The sequence below is a fragment of the Nothoprocta perdicaria genome, unplaced genomic scaffold (genome assembly GCF_003342845.1).
Source record: "Nothoprocta perdicaria isolate Ctin4 unplaced genomic scaffold, notPer1 scaffold_83, whole genome shotgun sequence".
Lineage (NCBI taxonomy): Eukaryota > Metazoa > Chordata > Aves > Tinamiformes > Tinamidae > Nothoprocta > Nothoprocta perdicaria.
Window position 1 is genome coordinate 1448468 of NW_020456121.1, and position 23073 is coordinate 1471540.

A 23073-nucleotide genomic window follows, 5' to 3' on the forward strand; every position below is an offset into this window, starting at 1 on the left:
GTAGCCACATCTAAGCATCCGCCTGTGTTTTATAGAGCAATTGCCATGGTATAGGTGTGCTCAGGCTTGGCCAGTTACATTGCTTGTTTCTGCCTGGTGGTGTTATTTGCTAACTTTGTGTTATAAATATCAATGAGTGATCTTATTCATGCTTCATAAATAGTTAATATCTGCTTTTTTTGTTTGTTTGTTTTGCACAGTTGAGTATTTGGTTGATATTTCTGTCTCAAACCTAACAAAAGTAAGTTGTGACGTTTTAAAGGCTATAGTTTGAAAGCAGTAAGATGTTACCTAAAATGCACTTGGAGAACTGTAACTTACTGATTTTTGAAGCCAGAAAAATRCAATTCTGGCCTCATTGAAATGCTGAGTTGGCACTTAGCTCCATGTTCTTTCTGGGGGAATTAAGCTACAATTAGGATTTGTGAAGATGTTCTGCATTAAGCATTTACAACTGTGGAAAGAAATACTAGTTYGTAGAGGCATCTTTCTACATGCACGTATATCACCAAGGTGGATGAGTGCTTGCTGGTGTTGGGAAGCTTTCCGAAGGAGGGAGCAGGGATGTGACATGAGGTCCTTCCCAATAGCTTGGGAACCAACAGAATTTAGCCCAGCTGGGCACTGATAACTTCTGTCTGGTTTTCTAGATTTTCTTGCCAGGTTGTTGCACATTGCATACTCTACAATATCTCAGCATTATGAATACTGAAAACACTGTAAATCCAGGGAATATTTTAAATATTGAAGTGCTACATCAGCTGGCATTTGAGGCACAGAATTAAATCCCCCTTAATAGCAGCTGGCTAAGCGAGTGGAAGTGGGAAATGAGGTTTGCCATTTCTCTATCAGCAGTTAAATCCAGCCRTGGAAAACTGCCACTCCATGATGGCCTGTGTAAAATGGATCTCACTGCTTTGTTCAGGATCTCGGTCCAGAGGCACTTAATGGCAAAACCAAGTGAGCTATCTTGAGATATAAACAATGAGTAGGGGGAAAAAAAAAAAAAGCACAATGTAAGTGGAATTGTTTGAATTTCTGTCCTTTCTGAGACAATAAGACCTAAGCGTGAACTTTGAGGATATGCTTGTCTGCATAATCACACACTTCTCTTTATATACTTTGTCTATATGTCATGCTTTCTTTGTGCTTGTGCTGCAAGTGATCCAACTATGATTAATCCTAAATGCAGAGCTGGCCTTTGATATTTTGTTAATCTAAGAACAAAAATGTCAAGGCTAATATCGGTAAATATCTACAAAAATCAGTTATCTAGTCCTTTTCTACTTACAAAAGAACCTTAAAAAATGCAACTCTCAGGTGCCAATGTTATCTAATGGATAGAATTGAAATTCTGTCAAGGTGGCTTCTTTTTCCTTCTGACAATGGCAGCTTATTCACAAAGACAACAGGTCCCAGTCCTATGCAGTCACTTTTTGTGTCCATTCTGTAAGGCTTGCTCACACTGGAACCACTGTATTTTGCTGTTCCCATTTCAGGTTCTTTATAGGCAAATTTGCTTTTCTGCTGATGATTAGGATAGCTTGTGGCCACAAGGCCTGCAACTGAACAGCTTAAAATGCAGTGAGCTCTTGTAGGCAGCACACTGGCAAGGAGCAAGATCATTATGCAGTGGAATATTGGCTCTGGCCCAAAGTCCTTGCTAAGACTGGTCTAGGACATTTAATCTCACTGCCTTGCGATCACCATCTGTAAAATGAAGTAATACCTGCCTGCCTGTCCCAAAGGAGCCCGGATTATTGATTAATGGTTGTGAAGTGATAAAGGAATGCACTGAAGGTGCATCAGAGCCATCAGGTCTGTAAATGTGTGCAGAATTATTCTTTGAAAATCTAAAAATATTAGCAGCTGTGTTCACATGGATGGTGTAGTACTACTTTCAACTCCTGTTATTGGAGTGAGGGAAATCATATATCAAGTCCTTGAGTGTTATGCCAGTGAGTTGGTGAATTTTGTACCATTCCAAAAGCAAATTTATTGCTTTTTCCAAAGTATTTTTATAATTGGTAGGACAGAATCTTGCATGTTTGAGTGCTTTCCAGCCTTTCACCTCAGCTTCTTTAGGGGATCTTTTGGGCTGCCCATACCTGCAGCACGACAGCAACAGCGGCTGGTGTGAATATGTCAAGGGAAGAGTCTTTGGTGCCCATTGCTATCCTGAAAATCAGGATGGTCCCCGCTTCCCCCAGATTACATACATTTCGTGGACGAGTTTTAGCAAGGTTTCATGGATATTGCTGTCCTGCCTGAAACAGCTGAATCAGGATCCTATTACGCTAAGTTAACTAAAACCACTCATTCTCTTCATGGTTTGTTGTGTGCAGCATATTATGACATGCATGTTTTTCTTCTTTTAGAAGATAAAGGGAAAGCRAAATCCAATAGTGTGAGTCAGCCTCCCAGCACAGAAGTGGGTGCTTTTCTTCCAAAGCCCGGAGGGGCCGCGATGGCTCCTGCAGCCTCTGCACCATCCTCCAAGAGCACAAACGGAGCTCCTACCGCAGCTTCCGAGTCGGAAGAGGAAAAAGCCAAAAAACTACTTTACTGTTCATTATGCAAAGTGGCTGTGAATTCCTTGTCACAACTAGAAGCCCACAATACGGGTGAGTATGTGTGCCACACAAGTGGGAGATGTGAGTTTTAGGAGAARTGAGTGTAATTAAGCTGATTTTCTGACACTGTTGTAGCTACGCTTCACTGAAGGGAGTCTTTTAATGAAAACTGACACTGGCAAGTTACAGAAATGTTCCTGTTAATGACAATAGTGTTTGATGTTTTATTGAAGTTCTCTAACAATTTTTGAAACTTCATGTACTTCTGTAAGATTTGAAATGACAAAATCATGTCACCTAATCATATACCGTCATGCCTCCATAATGGCTTCCCTAAACCCAAAGTTCCTAAAATGACAGTTCTGTATCTCTTTCGATTCTCATTTCTTTTAAGGCAGTCTCTTTACATTTTCTATCTCGGAATCTTTGATATTTTCTTCCCTCATTCCACTCCTAATTCCTTTAGAAGTTCTCAAACAGCAATCCCTAATGGTTTTTCCCTGATGTGCTAGTGATGGAAAGCCGGTTAACAAGCAGAGAAGTTGGTTTTACAGGTGTAGTGTGTTCTTCAGATAGCCAAAGCAGACATTCCTTCCAACTAAAGATGCTGAAGGATTCCATCACCATCACCTCTATTTGCATCTAGTGATATGTACAGCTCATGAAATATGTACCTATTACAGATATGTAATGGTCCCACAGGCACCATTAAGTTTAAGTGTTAGAAGTCTAATATAGATTTATTTTCCCTAAAAACTACCTCTACTGGAGACAAAAAAGGAAGTCCTGGTAACTTCTGCCTAGAAGTCTTATTGTGATCGATTCTTATCGTAGAGGACTTTCCCTCCACATGTCCTCCAGTAAAGGGACCATAGGTTGTGCAGGAAATCTGAGTGACTGCTAGGGTTGCTTTCCCCTGCCTGGATAATGCCCATTTCCTGATGTCATCCATCAGCTACATGGATTTTGGCAGAAGAATAAATGACAGTCACCAGGGCCATACAGCCACAAACTGTGCTCAGAGAGTGGGACGGTGTCCTGGTGTGCTTTTATTGACTCTCTTTGTACAAACTCTTGTTCGCTATTTGGTTTCCCTTTGGATCTAGGAATGGTGGAACTACGCTGATCAAAAGCAGAGTCATTATTAATCTAGATTTATTGGTGTATTAATCTAGGTTTGTTGGTGATTTTAACTCTTTTGTTTTGAAGATGAGCACCTTACAAGAAGGCACAAGACTATTGTGACTAGTTTTATGTTGCTGTTTATTGATTAGTTCTGCATTTTCTTGTCCATTAGGCTCCAAGCACAAGACAATGGTTGAGGCTCGAAATGGTGCTGGTCCCATTAAGTCTTATCCTAGACCTGGATCCCGGCTGAAGGTTCAGAATGGCAGTAAAGGCTCAGGACTGCAGAACAAGACATTTCATTGTGAAATCTGTGACGTCCATGTTAACTCAGAAATTCAGCTTAAACAGGTAACTTGTGTGTCTCTTGAGGTTTCTCCTTTGTTTTTAACTCTACTGCAGTGTTGTACTTTTCCTGTAGGTTTGTGTGAACATGTTTTGGTAAAAAAAAATGAACTCGGTGGAATATTTTCTGTCATCCCGGATCGATTTTTTAAAAAATGCATCAAATTTACCGATTTTTTTTTCAGCTGGGGGAAAAAAAAAARGAAAAAAAAAGTGGGTTGAGAGCTGTAAAGCAGAAGGTGAAGAGGTGTCAGGATCAGCAAATAATATGGTAGATGTATTTTAAGTTTGTCATGGTTCAGGGCAGTGTAGATTTGAACTTTGCTCTCCCAAATGCAATAAATCCTGAGTTGAGCTTCCCTGAATTCCTCCTTTGGTGCTTTTGTAATCTGAGGGATATTTTTTAATACTCAGTGAACATGAGAGGGAGAATGTGCCTTGAATCTTAGTTGAAGACTAAGATAGTGCATTCTAGGTCTGCCTGCACTGCCAGTACTGTACAGTAATGTTACCATTAGCCATGGAGTGACACAACACACACTTCTGCTCTCATCCAAGCTAATTAACCCAGGTTCAGCCCTCTGCCAGTACAGCTGTGCTGCATCTGATACCTAGACTGGAATCTCTTAACTGGATGGTGCTATGCTATGTCAATGTGCCCTGTCATTCAGTTATGTCAGTCATCTCTAAGACAGTATTAAGTTGCATGACACAGACATAGCCCTGCTTGCTGGTCTCCCTTCAGTTAATACTGAATTATGTATACAACTGGAACGGCATCAGTAGGAGAAGCTGGAGTGGACGTATATTCCTGTTTCTGAATATCCCTCGTGATTACAGTGCTATCAAAGCTTCCTGAGTAGAAAAAGAGAGTACTGGCCAAAATGTCGATTATTTGTGGAACTAAGATCACAGAAATAGCTGTATTTGCTTAGTTTTTGATTTTCTAGTTGATGTGCTCCAAATTGGTAGGTTTAATTTAGCAAAATTCATCTTTTTCTTCTCCAAAGCACTTAATTTATCTTACAAACAGAGACTTAAGGATATCCTGCTAATAAATCACTTTTAGACCTAAAGCTGAAAAATGTTGAAACAGCTAATTAAATGTGGTGATATTTATTTCAGCATATTTCCAGCAGAAGGCATAAGGACAGAGTTGCAGGAAAGCCGATGAAACCTAAATATAGTCCCTACAACAAACTTCAGCGCAGCCCGAGTATTTTAGCAGTAAGTATTCCTATTTGTCATCGCTGTCTGTGTGAATTTGTGACCTTGGGGACTCCTGCACAAAAACAAGAACATGACAGACCTGACACTTCCACAGAGTTTCTCCCCCTGCAGGCTGAGCCTGCACTGGGATCAGGTTTGGAGGTAGTTATGCATTCTGTCTGCTCAGTCAGAGGCACTCAGACAGCAGCGTGAGAGTTATTTACTGCTAGGACGAAAGGAGTAATCAGCAGAATGCGGAATGAGCCGTATGCCTGGTGGAAAGGTGGGAACTGTGCTGCGTTAATGCACTTCTCCTTGAAGGCTGAAATGCAGATAGTCTTYCTGGGCACTTGAGATAACTCCCAGTTATGATGGATGCTGCCAGGGAAAACGATGTCAGGTCTTAAAATATAAAAAAACCAATGTTCATCCTTTGCATGTAAGAAACAGGGTGCTGGGTTAGATGTGCAAAGGGGCTGCAAGGATTTCAAGAGACCTGATGGCCTCTCTGCATACTTGGGTTGTGTCTGTCACCAGCTATCAAAGCACGACTCCTGCATTTGTGCCCCCCAGCTATTCCCCTCTCACACTACCTGCATTTCCAAGAATTCCCCAAGCTGGTTCTGCCTGTCAGAGTTGGACAAGATTCAGGCCAGTTCTAGCTCAGCAGAGACCATGTGTTTATTTGCTCATGACTCAGCTTGTATTTTGTTCATTGGGGAAAAGTGCATGCCATCTAAGGTACAAAAGCAATTTATAGATTGGAAGAAGAAAGGAGCAAATATGTGTGTGCAAGAGTAAGCATGTGAAAAGTCTTTAAATTGAGATATTAATGTTTCTCTGTAATTGTATAGAGCTGAATGAAAATGCCATAGGCTTTCTCTACATCTCCCCATTCAGTAGGTTCTGCACACAATAGTCTTGTTAACTTCTGTCATACATCGTTTTATAATGTATTGGGTAAGAAGAGACCTGCGTTAACAAAAGAAGGATGTGAGTATCTCTCTCCACACATATACATGAAACTTGCCATTTTCAGTTCAAATGTACTGTATATATTTCTGGTTAGTTTATTCAGTGCCTTCAGTGCCAGCTCCWTCGTAGTTATGGAAAAAATGAATGATAATAACTTCAGAACAAACTTTTTACAGCATTGATCTTTATATATATATGTATTTATTTATATAGATATAAATATAGAGGGAGAGAGAAGGAGGGGGAAGGGGAGAGAGAGAGGGGGGAAAAAAATGGTTCTGCATTAACAAGGGAATAGTTGGCTGAATTAATACTGGTTTCTCATCTCTGACCTCTGTACTTCTCTAAAAATGTTTTCTTCAAGTGTAAATAAAGGAGGAAAATATAACTTCTGCACTTCAGTCATGGTCATTTTTCAATTTTTCTTGCACAGTAATAATTCCTTTAATGTCATGTTATTCATTTGCAAATTATGCTTCCTCTTAAACCCCACTGTGACTACCCCTACCCTCAAGAGATTTGTACGTATTAAAATTTACAGTTTGGTTGCTTAAATTGTCCTGGCAGTAAGAAAATGTGGGTAAAATTTCAGAACAGCTGAAAATGGGAAAACAGGCTTTTGTGAAAAACCACAGCGTGCGCTTTGTCAGGATTAATGCTGCCCCTTATGTAAAACTGAGCTTMGGTTTACACTGGTATTTTTGGTTTTGTCCATTTGTTTCGCTGCAGGCAAAACTTGCGTTCCAGAAAGACATGATTAAGCCGCTGGCACCTGCTTTCCTCTCCTCTCCGCTCGCTGCGGCTGCTGCGGTATCGTCAGCGCTGTCCCTTCCTCCCCGTCCCTCTGCCTCCCTGTTCCAGGCACCTGCCATTCCCCCGGCTCTCCTCCGGCCAGGCCACGGTCCCATCCGTGCAACGCCTGCCTCGATCCTCTTTGCACCATACTAATTGCAGCGATACGAAGAGGAGAGAACTCTGGCCAGTGGAAGGGGTGAAAGGAAAGCAAGAAAGGGGTCAGTACTTTAAAAAGTCTTTCGAAATGCCATCCAGTGTGACACGTCAACCGACCACACCACAAAGTCCATCACTGACGGATACTGCGTCAGAGTAGTAGAGTCTAGACTTTGTAGAGTCTAGATAATTCTCTCTCTCTTTATCTCTTTGTCAATGTCTCTTTTTGTTTCAATCCAAATAGTGGTTTACTAAAAACTCAATTGCTCATAGAGTTATACTGGTAAAGATTCATGCATCTATTAATGGTGGTTGTTTTTTTTWAAAAAATGTGTATGATGCACCTTGGAAACAAGAAACGTAAAATATTTTCCTGACTGACTTGAAAACTAGGGTCTTCCTTGCTCACACTTGTGTAAATAGGTCTCTGAAACCAACGGGGTATATTCTAGTGTGAAAACAGGTAGATGAACCAAGTGCTTAATTGTGGATAACATCTTAAAAATGAATTGCGTCCTTTTCTTTTCCATGTGCTCTTGTTGACAGGGATTGTGTACTGTCCTAGACCCCAGTGCTGGTGTATCTTGTGTAGTACTAAAGATGTATCACATGTCTGATTTTAAACATTTTAGTTCCTGTGCAGAGGTTTGGAAGCAATGCAGCGCTGAGGCTTTTTTTTTTTTTAATTATTTCTTTTGTGTCACACTTTATTTAGAGAGATTAAAAATAGAAAGCCATATAACATATAGTTAAGATTAGTACTTGTTTGCTACTTTCGTTTAACTTATTTTGTTGTTTCCTCACTGGTGTTGCTAAGCAATGTTTAAAGAGAAAAAAAAAGCTTTACAATTGCACATTAGCACAGCTCCCATGCGTTGTTCAAGAAGACAATGGATCCATGTATTTGTACGTAAAGATCCTTTTTCTTCATTTCTAACTAGTTTCCTTTGTAACAATGCTGCATAATGTTGTGGCTCCCTAATGCAATAATGTACAGAACATAAAATATTTATAATTGACTGTCTCTTCTGTTTACTAAATATATTGCAGTAATGCGCCACCTCTCGTTAGCTCCCCAACCCTTTTATAAAGGTGATGTCAATATGTAGTATTCAAACTGAAGTCATTATGTGATAATGGGGACAACAGGTGGAAGAAAAAAAAAAGAATTAAATTTTAGAGCATCTTTATCTGCAATCCATAATAGTAAAATGTCTGTGTATTTTTTTAAATGTACCTTTTCAATAAAAGAATAAGAAAAATATAGATGCTTCYTGTGTTTATTAATTAGAGGAGGGGGAAAAATGCCTGGAACAAACAAATGTAACTAAGAAAAGTCTTTAGGAGCCGGCAAAGCATTAGAGTTGCAATAAAGTATAATTAGAGACCCTGTATTCCCTTTCGTCTGAATGTCTTTTCCTGCTACATCTTGTTAGAGCCTTTACTGACGCAGTTCTGTAACAGAGCTCGAGACGTTCAGTGCTTTGGAGACTGAAAGCAGCAGKGGAGCCAGGTGGGTGATGGAGCCAGGTGGGTGATAGTGACTTGTTTTTTCCCTGCCTCAGAAAACTACCATGGGTTGTGCCTGTCTCATGATGGGCTGTCTTTATAACCAAGAGCTACTAAAGAGYTCGAGTTGTTCTGTCTAAACCATTTCTTCATCATTGCTGAGTAAGAAGAGTTAACTGGTAGGCTGTTTWGATTAATACAAAGCCAACAGGGCTKTTGCAAATCCATAAAAGCCGAGGTATTAAAATGTCAGGAACTTTATAATCCGGAGTGCACAGCGCAATGTATGCCCTGTGGTGGCAATGTACTTGAGAGCAGTAATTCGTGGGCCAGTCTCCATGAAAACAAAAAACAAATTCTCCTGGAAGCCCTTTCCAGCCATGCAAAGGGCAAGGAAGTGACTGGGGACAGTCGACATGGGCTTGCTAAGGGCAAGTTGCACCTGAACAACCTGAGTGCCTTGTGTGATAACTGGCCGTGTGCACAAGGAAAGAGCAGTGGCTGTCATTACTTTGACTTCAGCAAGGCTTTTGGCAGAGTTCCTCATCTACTCCTTTTGAATGTGGAGGAGAACCAGGTGGGTGGGCTTTCAGGTGGGTAGAAAAGGTGCCTGGGCCACCAAGCTTGAAGAGAATCTCCAGTTTTCTGTGTGACAGCCAGGAATGAGTAGTGGTCCTCAGGGGGTCAGTAACGCTTAACAAAACATATACAYTGGGAAAGAGAGCACCCTAAGATGCAACCAAATTTGGATATCTGATTTTCTAGTCAATATCCTGAAAAGCAGAGCTGCCATTCACAGCGACCTCAACAAGCTGGACAAAATGATTTGACAGGAACCTCATGAAGTCCTAGACAAATACAAAGCCCCTCTGGGGTGAATCAGCTTCATGCAATATTATGGGCTTGGGACCTGCTGCGCAGAAAAGATCTTTGCAGAGAATACCTGGGCTGTGGTGGACAYGCCGAACGCAAGTCTGCAGTGCGCCCTTGTGGCAACTGTGCTTAACTGGATATYGTGCTGCATTTAGCAAAAAAACATGGTCCTCAGGTGAAGGGAAGTGATTTCCCATGTGTGAGGCTGCATCTGGGGTATAGTGTCTGCTTGGGGGTCTCCAGTATGAGAGAGATTTTGACAAACTGGGCCAAATTTAGAAGAGTGCAAAGACAGTTAGGAATGGGAGTATATGAAACAGCAGTGCCTGAGATAGCTGGTCTGGAGAAGATAAAGCAGTTCTGACCACTGTCCTCAACTGCCTAGCATTGTAGAGAAGGGAGAACCAGACTTGCCTTAGAGGAACACAACACACAACCAAAGGATGAGGGGCAACAGTCACAAGCTGCAGAAAAGACTGTTCTGMCTGTTTATAATAAAATTTCCACAGTAAAAATGGATAAAAGCAGAACAGGTTGCCCTAAACGGTTATGTAATGTCCATCCTTGGAGAGACTTCAACTGGATAAATCCTCAGCATCCTCATCTAGTGAGTGCTCTGAGCAGGAGGCTGGACAGTCATCTCCGAGTGCTCTTCCTCAGAAATAGTTCCGTAATTCTCAAAGGTAAAAAGGTCTTCTGGTGAGTAACTGCATTACAGGGCAACTAGGAGCAGAAATGAACTTCTGAGCAGTTAATGCTATTTCATCATCCATAACATGATGTGGTCCTGCTATGAATGGCTATGGAAAAGCAAAGACAAGCACCCTGCCTGTAATGTGTTGAATGGGAGAGAACAGAGGGATTTATGGGAAGGGATGTGAGGGTCAAAGTGAGAGGGTGGGGAAAAGGCTTTTCCTGTAATATTTTGGTTAGGTTTTGTAGGGAGCTAAATCTTTTTCAGAAAAAAAAAAAAAAAAGACATTGCAGTAGTTGAAATGTAAGGTAAGGTGATTAAAGAATAGATGGCCTTTGCCAAAATTGACCCATTTTCACAAACCCTCTTTGGTTAGATGAGCTGAAACTGCTTAACCAAAAATATGTTTTGATGGAAAATTTCTCACCAAATCTGGATTATGTCTTATGTTCACAGCAGAGCATATTCCATCAGGCATTAAGCACCATGGCTAACACCTGCAGCACCCATATCTCTGGCTGCAGGTGGTTGGGAACAATGGACTGTTTTGGTTTTGTATTGCATTCTTAAAAGGTGAAGATTAATTACAAAAAAAAAGTGTTTTTAGGCAAGCATTTCTTGTCTGTTTAAGGAATATGTTGACAATCAAAGTAGCAGCAAGAGGATGCAACAAAACAGGAAAAATATACTGTGTGCACCAGACAATAAAGCTGCTGCTGGCTGAGTCTGGTGACTAAGCACTCGTTTATGTAGGTAAGGTGCTGATTTTAAAAAAGAGTGCTGGCTAACTCAGAAGTAGGGCTGCATAAATCAGAAAATGATTTCTGTGTCTGCAGAACTGACCAACAGAATCCATATAACATGGACAGGCCGTCAAACATAAATTCACTGTACAAATATTTTCTCTCAGAAAACAAATGTAGGTCCTCACATTAGAACAAACAGAAATAATTCCTTTCTTCCTTTTGAAATAAACAGAGGCAAAGTATTCTGATTGTATCCTGCAAGCCAAGTGAAAATGGAATCAGATTGGAAGGCAGAGTTTACACCATAGCTCCTAGTTATTTTTCAGCAATTGTTAAACAATATTGGAATGCCTTCACTATTTGACTAAATTTTTTGACAGATAAGAGCAAGGCAAGGTTAAGAGTGTAGGTAGGAGGTAAAATAATTCCTATGAATTGGGGAAGATAGTAGTTAAATATATTACATCAGGAAAATAACAACAACAACAACAACAATAATAATAAAAAGTCTCATTTCTGTTGTATAAGGAGGACAGGATCAGGCCCATCCCTTTACCTGAGACTGAGCAGATTTAGGTATTTCTAGTGGGGTTATATTTTCAGTTGAGACATCTCTTGGAAGCAACCTATGGCTTCATATTGCACAGAAGTCCCAGGGGAGCTTGTAGGAAAGGAGTGATGTCCTCTTGCCACATGCTAAGGAAGGAGTGGGCACACATGGACTCGCAGGCACAACATCACAACATGCCACCAGTGTGAGTGCCAACAGCTAAACCTGTCACACAGGTTGCTTCAGGAAGGGGGCTGGCGAGTTTAGGYCAAACTTTCGCCCTTTAAAGAAAGAATTAAATAGTTTAACTGCGGTGTTGTTGACACACATTGGTTAGGAGGTGCTAGTCMGTTTGAGCTATTTTCCAGAAATTTTAAAATTTATGAACAACTTTCCCATCTGTGGGACTGGATGCCTCTCATTGTTAYGCCTTCACCATAGGTTGCTCCACAGTTCCCTGTCACACCAATTACCTACCCATAGTTTAAACATAGTTTAAAAAAAAAAAAGTTTCCCTGGAAGCACCTAACTACTCACAGGTGTTCCCTGTCACTATTTACACCTATTTTAAAAAGAAATCAATAGAAGCCTGAAGTGCTTGGTGTTTAAATTCTCCCTCCTGTGGGCTCTGCTTGCTTATTGGAAGGTGTGATGGTCCATCAGCAGAGAGGAGGTAGGTTTGTGGCTCTGTCCTCTGAAAATGGAAGTGGCTGGTGGGGGTTGTAGTGAGAGGGGGAAGCTCTTACTGCACCAGGACAGTCTCTGAGCATGTGGCAGGTGCCGTGTGGCCAGCAGTGTTTGGGATGATGTGTTTATGAAGGTAGGTTTTTCAAAATGTCAGTGTTGGTGTTACACTGTGAGCAAGTGAGAGTTCACCTGTGATTTGCAGTGTATTTCTGCCTGGTGACTAAAAGGAAACTGTAACTAAAGCACTAAACTGAAAAGCTTCCTAATAGGTCTTACAAAGTGGAGGTCAGAGGCCCTTCCACCAACAAGAACGCCAGAAATCTGCCCCTGCCCCACTCTGCTGGCACCTCTTCTCCTGTGCATCATAGTTTACAAAAAATATATTTGCACCTCAAAATCCTAAAATAGCATTCACTCTTTTTTGCTGTTGTTATTCTATACTTTTAACTGCTGGATTTGACTTTATGACTTGGAAAAGCCATGTTGTAAACTAAGTTTCCCACATGGCACACTTAGATTTACTGTCACCTTCTCTAGATTCAGCAAATGCAGTGCGTCAAGGCATGGCAAGAAAGTGATGCTTTCCTGTCCTGTTTGCTTCCTTCTCTTAGTATGTTCATGAATGCATTTCATCTARAGCAAACATTCAGTTCCAGGCTTTTTTAGTAACACTCAGTATTGATAATGAAAGGAACTTTAATGAAATTTGTTGAATATTTACAAATATTTCAATAAACATGTTGCCCAGCACTAAGGTAAAACATATTCTTCTTGGTGTGAGAGGGACAGAAGTTGATTCTTATTCTGATACTTTGTCGTTATTTGACCTTGATGCAAGAAGAAACACAAAATGCCTRTTGTATAATACTCCTGGGGAGGCAACTACAGAGAACTTGAGATTACAGATTAAAAAATGGGCTTCTTAGAATATTAGTACGGAAATAAGAGGAAACCAATGCTTTTGCATCATGTTCTTAGTTTGGTCTGACACTTGTTTATGGCTTGGATGCAATCTTCCAATGCTAATGCACATCTTGTAAGCTGATGACAATTTTTGAATGGATAGCTTTTCATATAGGCATAATAYTTATGTGGTAACAATACAGATTTCAAACACAGCGTATCTACTTTAGAAAYTGTAATCCTCCAAAGACTTCTTCATGAAGACCAGACATTGTTTAGAATGCCTCTCATGAAAAATTTCTCTACATTGACTATGTTTTGAAGAATCTGTTTCTTCTAAAATATGCATAGAATTTTTCAAAGAACTTAAGGAGAGGCTAATAAAAGCAAAACCCAAACAGAAGAAAAAGATGGGGTTTTTTTTGTTTGTTTGTTTTGTTTTTAAGAAAATACGAAACAAGGATAACTTATTGCACTTCTACATTCTATGCTGAACACAATTTTTTGTAGTTCAAAAAAAAAAGTGTGTAGGACCAAAGATTTGTGTTCGTCTAACTGGATTATTATAGATTTTCAACRTAAATTCAAAGCATTGCTCTTAGAGCTAAGCTGAGGAGTGAGAAGGAATAAAAATCAAACTAGCCTGAGCATGTTGGGCTTCATGCTAGGTTCAGACTCTACTTAGATGCAGCACAGCAGAGAAATGAAGAGGGCTTAAGAATACAATGGGGATTGCCAGTTGGGCACCCACAGCAGACTGCACTTGCAGCAATTTGGAGAAGAAGACACAGGACAAAGAGGAAGAATTAAACTTGTTCTGAGAAGCAAAATGCCTCTCCTCCCCGCCCCCCCCGCCCTTTTTCCTCTCAGTTTGTTTTGAGAAGATCCCTGTAATAAATGCTGCATCCTGTCTAATGCCCCTTTGTCTCATGCTTTTTCCCACCTCACAGACTTCCTGCATTTGGGTGCTGGCAGCAGGATCTCTTCCTGGTGCACTAATGAGTGGCATCAAYCCAGATGGATGCCCCTTAGAGGCACTGAAGTTACAGGTGAGCTGTGGCCACCCTCGCATGAGCATGAGTGTTTCAAGTGTGCTGCTTGTTGCTCTGCTGTTGGGTGAATTTAGGGGTAGCTGAGGAGAATTTCTGCTTTTCCCAGGATTTTCAAATCTTGCTCTCAAGGGAGCAGCAAGGGGCTGTGCTGGTGTGAGGTTGTGTGACACCTGGTGGCAGTGTGGCAGCAAGRACACAACTGGGCACAACTGGCTGTGCTGATGCTAAAGGAAAATGAGGTGCACCAGAGTGAGCAGSAGGCTGACAGCAAAGAGTGGAAAATAATGACATGTTATAAATGGGATAGGGGAAAGAATCATTAAATGGCAAACCCAACTCTGCTGAATACATTGCCTTTCTTTTTGTAAAGTATTTAATATAAAGGAATGATAATGAACCCTAAGGATCAGTTACTGTCTATTTAAGAACAAGTGTAAATAGCAAAAAGATATGCTCAATAAGCGTGTCTCAGCAAAACTGTCTCCTTGGCTACCACTCCAGTGACTTCAGCTGTTGCTCATGTTGTTTAACCGGGGAATATGAGCCCCAAGGTAATAAATAGTGTTCCAGATAAAGTGGATTTAATGAGAAAAACCTCAATTCAAAGTAGTCTTGAAAGTAGTGCGTTTAAATCCCTGGTGACRCATCGGGAATGAAGGTAGATGGAGGATCCTCCCTGGTGCTTGAGGCTCGACACTGGAGGATGAGCTGCGGCCTCTGCCAGTGCCTTGGTCAGCCTTGAGCGAGTGGCTTTGGGGTGGTGCCATGTGTGTTTGCTCTTGTCACCCAGCTGCATCTGCAAGGCCACCCAAGGAAATGCCGGCATTTCTGCACATGAAGATTTTGTTCTCTTGTACAATCCTACAGCAACCCATTTTATGAAGTTTTAGTGTTTTGTTTGCCTCTTCTTTAAAGTGTCTTCCTGCATCATAGGAGCAGGTTCCTTAGGGAAGTCTGTCACCTTTATCACAGACCCACAAAATAATTTTTTATCATGCTTTGAACAATTTCTTTTACTATAAAGGCTTTTTCAGTACTTTCCTGTGGTGTGTTCATGTTGCATCCTATGTTTGTGTGCTGTTTTCTGGGTAGAAACAATCCTGAAATTGCTCAAGCAGTTTTAGTGTGGTTCCTCTTTCCCCTGTGAAGTCTGCTAGTGGATTATGTAGACAGGGAGATGCTTACACAGAAAAAGAGGTTGTCGTAGCCTGGCCTTCAGCATCATTGTCTTATCCCCAGCCCTGTGTCATGCCATGGAGAGGTTTCCTCCTCCAGCAACACGGGGCTGCATTCAGCCAGCTGCAGGTATTGCTCTGGCACAACTGGATTACCAGCCTGAGCTATTAACTCAGGCAATTGAACATTCATTTTAAAATGTAATAACTTGCACATCACTGAGAAGTAGTGAAATTGATCTTCATGGCTGAATCCTCTTTCACAGATTTGCTATTGTCTGTTACCTTAATTTGTATTTTAGTYTTTTTTTWWAAAATTTATTAAATATTAAATTAAATATTAAAATTAGTAGCTACTACTAGTATGATTTGCACACAGCTCCATTTCTGTATCAGAAYGTCCTCATTTCACTTGCAATGTCAGAATTGGAGGTCACTAGCTGCTTCCATTTCAGGACTTTCAGCTAGAAAAGAAAGAAAGTAGGAAAAGTTTAAGCACCTCCCTCCTGCAATAACCATCCCATTTTCTCCTATTTGGACAATATCCCAAACTTAGCATTTTGTCTCGGGCTTTTTTGTTTCACTGGAATTTGTCCCAAGGTAGAAAAAAAAAAAATCAATCTTCCTTATACTTTTCTTTTAAAATATATATAATTGTATGATTTAAATGGGTCAAAAAAAAAGTGAAGCAAAAGTCAYATTATGGGAGTGATGTCTGTGTGGCCTAGAAACCAAAGCAAGAGTTAGTTGTGCTGCAAGTAAGGAATTAACCATATATTTCCAACTTTAAGAAGTTAAATCTTTGACATATATCTTATAAAGACCACATGACAGCACCCTGGATTTTTAGCGAGTTCTTCTATGCAAAAGCCCCTGTACTGGCTTAGGTAGCAGAGCCAGGCAAAGGTGGGTGACCTGAAAGGCTGAGCTGCTTATTTGCACCTTGGGCAGTGGTAGAGACCCTGTTGCACCCTGCTTGCCCCAAGGAAGGGTCCAGTCCTTACCTGACCCACATGTTTATGTATAAAGTCTGTAAAAGTGAAAGGCTGAAGCGGAAAAGGAGGAAGCAACAATGCTGTCTTCATGCTGGCTGAGGCCAACAGGGGAGATAATGAGCTTAAATTCGAGGAAGGAAGATTTAGATCAGATATTAGGAAGAAAATCTCGTGGTTTAGGTGAGTAAGCATTGGTGTAAATTATCCAAGCTTTATTCTTAAAGCCTGAAACAGAGAAGATTTCACAAGCTCTCAGCAAACTTTTTGCCAAAAGTGACTCAGTGCAGAGCAATGTGTTGACTGACACCTTGAGATCCTTTCCCACTCCAGGTTTTAGTGTTCTCTATATGCACAGTTCACTGTTTTGCTGGTTGGGTCAAACATTTGACATCTTAGCCCTTGTAATTAAATCACAAGTCCTACATTGACCACAGGCAGGGCTGTATTATGGAGTGCTTTGATGCATTTCTACTAATTGGCTGTTTCACTATTATTATTTAGTAAGACTGAACTTTTAGCCTGACTCATAGAGAGCACTTCAAGTGCAAGCACCAAACAATAATTAACGTTGTTAAAAATACATTGCAGCAGAAACTAGAAACTGAGGGCACTGAGTGAAATGCTTGTTTCTCAGGTTCAGATTTTACTGTATCAGCTGGCCACGTAACCACTATGTGGTTGTGGCTTTTCTGTTGGATCAACACATTTCCATCGAGGATTTGCTTGCTGCTTTTTCCCAGAAAACTCTAGTTTTTAGAGGTTTCAGGGCACCAGTATTTGTGTTAACMTCCGTGTTATGCTTTCCCCAGACAGACAAGCTAACATTCTTCCACAGCCACTGCCCTCTTGCAGCATTTCTGTTGCTTCTCCTGCAGGTAGCACAGAACTGATATGGGCTTGCAGGCAGTGACCACTGAGGACAGCTCTTGACTTAGAGGGATAGCTTATTAACTGAGAAAGAAGTTATAATTTTATCAAAAGTTATCTTTATTTAGTCTGAGAAGATGGGAGCAGCTGTCTGGTTCCTGTTGTGAAATGTTCTGGGGGAGCTGTGGGGGAACAGGTTTAAGAAGCCCAGTCCACTTTCCCACTACCTGTAAATTAATGAAGATTTCAAGATATCTGCACTGCTGCGTTTTGCTGCTGCTGGGAGYGTTTGTCACAAATACATTTTTTGACTGCATTCTGTCTGATGGACAGGCAAACATAAACTGGAAAATAAATATTTACGATCTATAGTTGCTCATATTCTTTTATTTATAGACTGTTCGGTGCAGGTGCCTATCACAACAGTAAAACTGCAGCTGAGCTAGACTTCAGCATTTATGATTCATCTGCTGTGGATGGCTTAAATCACTGGTCCACTAAATGGAATGGTTCTGAGCTAAATTGTGAAATGTTCATAAATGTCAGGCTTGCGAAGAAATTTGTTATGCTGTCTTTGTACTGACCAAAAATGCAGGCAGTTTATGAGCTGTCCTTTGAACCCCAGCCGAAAAGCTGAGGATAGTTGCTGCTGGAAGAGCTCCTAGAATGGACCTTTTTCCCAAGGGGAACATGGAGTTCACCCACTTGCCTAAGCACTGAGGAGTTTCCAAAAGTCACTTGTGCATTTAATGTGGCTTGTGTCACAGAGGCAGTGAAAGTGGTTGTGCTGAGCAAGAGGAGTTGACAGTTGATTAAAAACATGTTCCTCCAGATACTTCATCACTGTTGTCTGAAACTCCAGGTGCTTTTTTTTTTTTTTTTTCCCCCCTTGTTTCTTTCCCATAGAGTTTAACTTTTCCAAGATAAATGCCCTTGTCTGCCTGTCTGCCTTTCCTTATGAGCATCTGGTGCTGTAGCTCTCTGCATTATGGGCACTGATTGCAGCTGAAATACCTTCAGGTAACAAGACGCTGCTCTTTGCCTTTAGCAAGCATAGGTTAGGTCTTCCATCAGCCTTTTCTAAGCAGTCAAAAGACTGTTGCTACTGTTCTACTGGTATAAACTGTCTTAAATGGACCAGAAATGCCATTTCAGAAATATTTAAAAAAAGAAAAGGAAAATGGTTGACAATGGTTCATATTCCAACATAAGGAGCCATCTTGCTTTTACCACACAGCACTGGGAAAATAGAAAATTTCTTCTGTATGAGGCACAAGTATCAATGACAAGTGTTTATGTGCTGGGKTATTTCACCCCTCATCTCCCCAGATTGTATCTGAGGAGTGTTTGTATTGCAAGAAGTGTTAGTTTGCACTCTGGGCTCCTGTGTGCTCATTACTGCTCACACACATATAAGGTGGTTTTGCCCCAGAAAGCTTAGGTATATGACAGATAAATCTATATAAAGAACTACTGCRGGGCCTCTGGAGGAAAATTAATTGCAAAAAATAAAGGAGGATAATAGATAAAAATAGAAATGGCACTCCCTGTTCTTCTAGCACGTGACTGTTGCAGTACCATGGCTGCATCTCTCTTCTGGGAGATGAAAGTTCTTCCTAGGACTTTTAGAGTAATTAGATCTCATTTTCTTAACCCTTTACCCGTAGTTGAAATTGGTGTATCTTGCTAGTGTCTCTAGCTAACTGCTAGGGTGAGCTAACTGCTCAAGTTACCCTAACACAGGACGTTTTGTGCTGGTCTTCAGCCTGGGTACCTTTTCTTTCTGACCCAGCATTTTGGATTATCTTGCTTACAAAGTCCTTTCCAGTAAGCTTTCTAATATTACACTTTTAAAGATACAAACTCATAAAGAATTCAATCTTTATTATGTCCTCATTGTGAATCCTTACTTATGTGTCCCAGGATGCATTTTCCTCTCTCTGAAATGGTGAACCAATTTCACTCTTCCTTATTTTTCAGTTCTGCCAGGGCTCTTTCATCTTTTCGGTCAGGAATTAAGCTTCCAATTCAGGTTTATATCAATAATTGCTTTTCTGAAGACCAAATTCCCTGCTGTTCCCTTACCATCCTTTCTAAACAGCCTGCGAAAGGTGCCTACCTTGGCAGACACCAGCAAGGAAAAACTTTCTGTCAAGGAAGTATTTACCTCCAAATGTGGATCTTTATTAAACTATATAGAGCTCCTACATTTGATGCACAGTAAAATGAGAAGGGCTTCTTTGCACTGGGTTGACATGCCTTCATTTGAACAGAAGGTTGAAATGTGGGACATTATTAACTTGGGTATTGATTTGTCTGTCTCTGCTGCCAGCTCAATACAAAGAAGTGGTCCTCGTCTTAAGCTTTAGAGTGTGAAATTCTTTAAAACGTGCATCTCTGCATGGAGCCTGCGAGGACTTCTGAAAGGCTCTATGCCGTACAAAAAGATGTTTTCTGTRGACATCTTTGGTTTGAAGTGCGTTCAGGACTGCTTAGAAATAAAGCAACACATCTGATAGCAGTGCTCAAGAAGTTACTCTGTGCTGGTTCTTTGAGATGTTGTCTCATTTCAGTCATTGCTCTGGTTTTGGTCCAAGTCAAGCTGTTTGGACATATCTCACTGTGGTAATTCACAGAAAATTTCRATTTTCTTGATTTAATGAAGCTGGCATCATATCTTTGCTGTTGAATGTATAAGCTTCCTGTGTAGTAACACTCCACTAAATTTTAATGCGTTTATTTGGTAACTAACACTTACCAGCAGGCTGTACTATCATTTCCTTATTTTTTTTTTCTTTTTTCCCCTCTTTCTTTGGCTTCAGAAGCAAATAGCGCACAAATAAATTGGTTTGACTGAGGGAGACGGTTTTGGTGCCAGCCTAGAAATAAGCTTTGGCTGCTGCCCACACACAGATGCTTGTCCGGATGATGGACTTGAAGGTCTGTCCTGTGCTTGAGGGCCCACAGAAGGGCTCAAATAAGTCAGTGGGGGGTTGCTGTTGTAGTCTATTTTCTTATCATTTTGTCATTCTGAGTCCTGTCTGGGAATTTCACGTACAGCAAGTTTCTTCCCAAACAGGACTGAATATGAATGGTCCTTCTGGTAGAGGGCCCCTATGCTGCGCCATCAGCGCAGCCATAASTAACTAGGAATCTGGTCCATTATGGGCCACTTCTGTCGCTGCTTGATGCCAGGGCTCAAGATGCCCAGCTGGTAGCCCCCAAGGGCTGCTCTCTCCAGCCACTTGCTATCTAAGCAAGTCTCAGTAAGGTGATGAATCATTCAAGGGAAAGAGGCAAGTCTAAAGCAGGGAAATCCAGCAAAGTAACGTGTCTTTCCCTTAATTAAAGGCTTGGAGTGAGGCACATAGGTGGAGAGAAGAGATAATGAGCTGCCCATTTTGAAGCGGGGAGGAGGAAACAGCTGCAGGGAGCTCTGGCTTTGAACGTGACTGGCAGAATCCCAGCCTGGGACTTGGGMTGTACTGTGAGTCTGTGCAGAGCAGAGTGCCCAGGACCTGTCAGGCTTTCTTTACCTGCCTAAATGGAAGCCTACGTAGATCAGTACACTAAGGCAACATGTTAGCTGGGTGGTAAAAATATAAAACATCCTATTTATTTTTGGTCAGTTATATAACTTGAACTGCAGGCATGCTCTGAGGTGTGACATTCCTTAAAACGGAGAATGCTAGGGGAAGTTTTATGTTATGTTTTAGTCTGGAGGGCACGCCACAAAATGAATAAATATTATCTATTTTCCTGGAATTATGCACAATTGAATTTTAGGCCTCTCAAGATTCATATAAAAGGTTAACCCAGCTGCAAATGAGAAAAACAAAAATAGAAAGYGAATCTGTAAAATCATTTTCATATGATTATGTAGAGGAGGATAGCAGATATGTGCGATGAATAGATAAAAACATAAGGCAGATCTTTCTCAAATGGCTAAAGGTCTGTGGGTGTAGGAACATCACTGAAAGTCWATCTGTTGGCTGCTTATTCTATTGCAAAGAAGTCATCCTGCCTTGTTCAACCTGACAGCGATGCTTTCAAGTCCTCTCTTGCTATAAAGAACAAGCAGGTAGCTTTTCAGACCTATGCCAAGAGTGACAGCTCTTGCAGTGTTCAAAAGGCTGAATAAAGAGATGGGCATGAGCTGATGTTCTTGTGCTGAGGCCCTGAAGTGATTGTATATTCACCACGGCTTCTGCAGTCCTGTTCCAGCCCTCTGCTTACTGTAAATCAGAGCTTTCCATTTCACTGAAGCTTTGTATGATATTACCAAAGGAGGGAGGAAAAAAATGTGGAAAAATCTGTGATTTTTAAATTTAAAGTTCAAATGCAATATGAGCCTCTTTTGGCAGTGGGCTACTGGCACAGGAGCAGCAAGCAGACATCGATCCTGGGACCTGCTTAGTGCGGAGGGTCCCTTCTGCCAAGCACAAATGAACATGCGGATCAGGCTGGCTGCACAGAGCTGAGATGAAGCCAGCTCTTCTGCTGCTGAGTGTCAGTCTAAATAAAATATTTGCTTTAATTTGGAATGCCTGGAAGCAGGGATGGAGCTGTCTCAGTCCTCTGGATCCTGGGGACCATAGTTTGTCACAGGTAGTGCTGGAAGCCCATAAACCTCCGTGATGTACGTGTTGCCCAGGGAGGAACTTGCATGTTTGCTAACAAACTGTCTCAGAGTTGGAACTGTAGAGCTAATGCAAAAAGCTCCTAGAGTGAAACCAGTTTTGATTTGGTTCTTATGCTTCCATCTTTGCAATTAAAATAGGAGCTTTCTAAAACAATGAAAGATCAGGTTTTACATTTCAGTGCAACAGGGCAGGGCAGGATGTGAAGGTGGTCTTTTATGAAAGAAATTCCATCCTCAAAACGCTCTCCTGGCAAGTCCAGCAAGGCTACAAAATGCTGCTTCTCACAGAACCACAAAACCTGCCAGGTCTGATAAGAGCTGAATTAGTGCAGAACAAAAGTTTCTTTTGGATCGGTTGCTTCACTTACTAATTCGAACAAAGAAGTGGCACCAATATTTTGTCCTCTTTTAATAATACCTCCATGCCGTTGACAAATCCTAAGATTTTTATAGGTCTCCCGGTATTAGCGACTCTTAACTACTCCTACTTTTTTTTTAAAGTGGTCCTCTTGAGAAAGTTCAAGCCCTCTGTTGAGGGTTGGGGGAAACTAAGCAATCAATCATTGGCTGTACAAGCAAGGAATAGCAAGTGCAGGAAACCAGGTAAAAGCAGGCACAGAAATCCTCTTTCTGCAGCAGCAACTCACAATCCCTTTTTGACTTTACTTTTTTTTTTCTTTGGAACTTAGGAAAGATTTTTTTTTTCTTGCCTTTCTGAAGAAAACCTTGTTTGGTAGAAATGCAAATTGGTGGCAGAACTGTGCCATGTTAAAACCTGTGGGGGAGCTGTTGGGGTTTTTGTTCCAGAGTTCTTAGTGAAAAATACTATGCTTAATGAAAAGTTACTGAAACACACCTTAACCTATTTTTTTTTTTTTTTGCATGCCAACAAATACGAAAACAAACCTCAGTAGGTTTCCAATTTTTATTGTCAAAAGAGTATTGCAGTGAAAAATATCAAGTGGAACACTGCTTGTCCATTTCAATCACCATTTTCCATGGAAAATGCTTAATAATTTGTAATYGTCAGTCTCTTTGCTCAAATTTAACATAAGAAATAATGTAATAACTAACCATGGAAATAAATGTCGGTCTCTGGCATTTTATGCTTAAGACTTCCATTGCCTTGGTAGGTAATATATATTATGCTACACTGCTGGAACCCTGTTGTCTTGCAAAGAAAGCTGCAGTGCTAAATTTTC

General features: G+C 40.9%; 1 protein-coding gene across 8 annotated transcripts in view; it reads left to right on the forward strand.

Annotated features, from left to right (window-relative positions):
* The window catches only part of ZNF385B (zinc finger protein 385B), a 140950-nt gene extending 132546 nt beyond the window's left edge, over nucleotides 1–8404 (forward strand). For all 8 annotated transcript variants that reach the window (XM_026052047.1, XM_026052048.1, XM_026052049.1 and 5 more), the window contains 4 exons: nucleotides 2379–2624; nucleotides 3871–4049; nucleotides 5169–5270; nucleotides 6957–8404. In XM_026052047.1, coding sequence (XP_025907832.1) covers nucleotides 2379–2624; nucleotides 3871–4049; nucleotides 5169–5270; nucleotides 6957–7175 — 746 coding nt within the window. In that variant the 3' untranslated portion in view covers nucleotides 7176–8404. The remainder of the gene's footprint in view (nucleotides 1–2378; nucleotides 2625–3870; nucleotides 4050–5168; nucleotides 5271–6956) is intronic.
* The last annotated feature ends 14669 nt before the right edge of the window (nucleotides 8405–23073 follow it).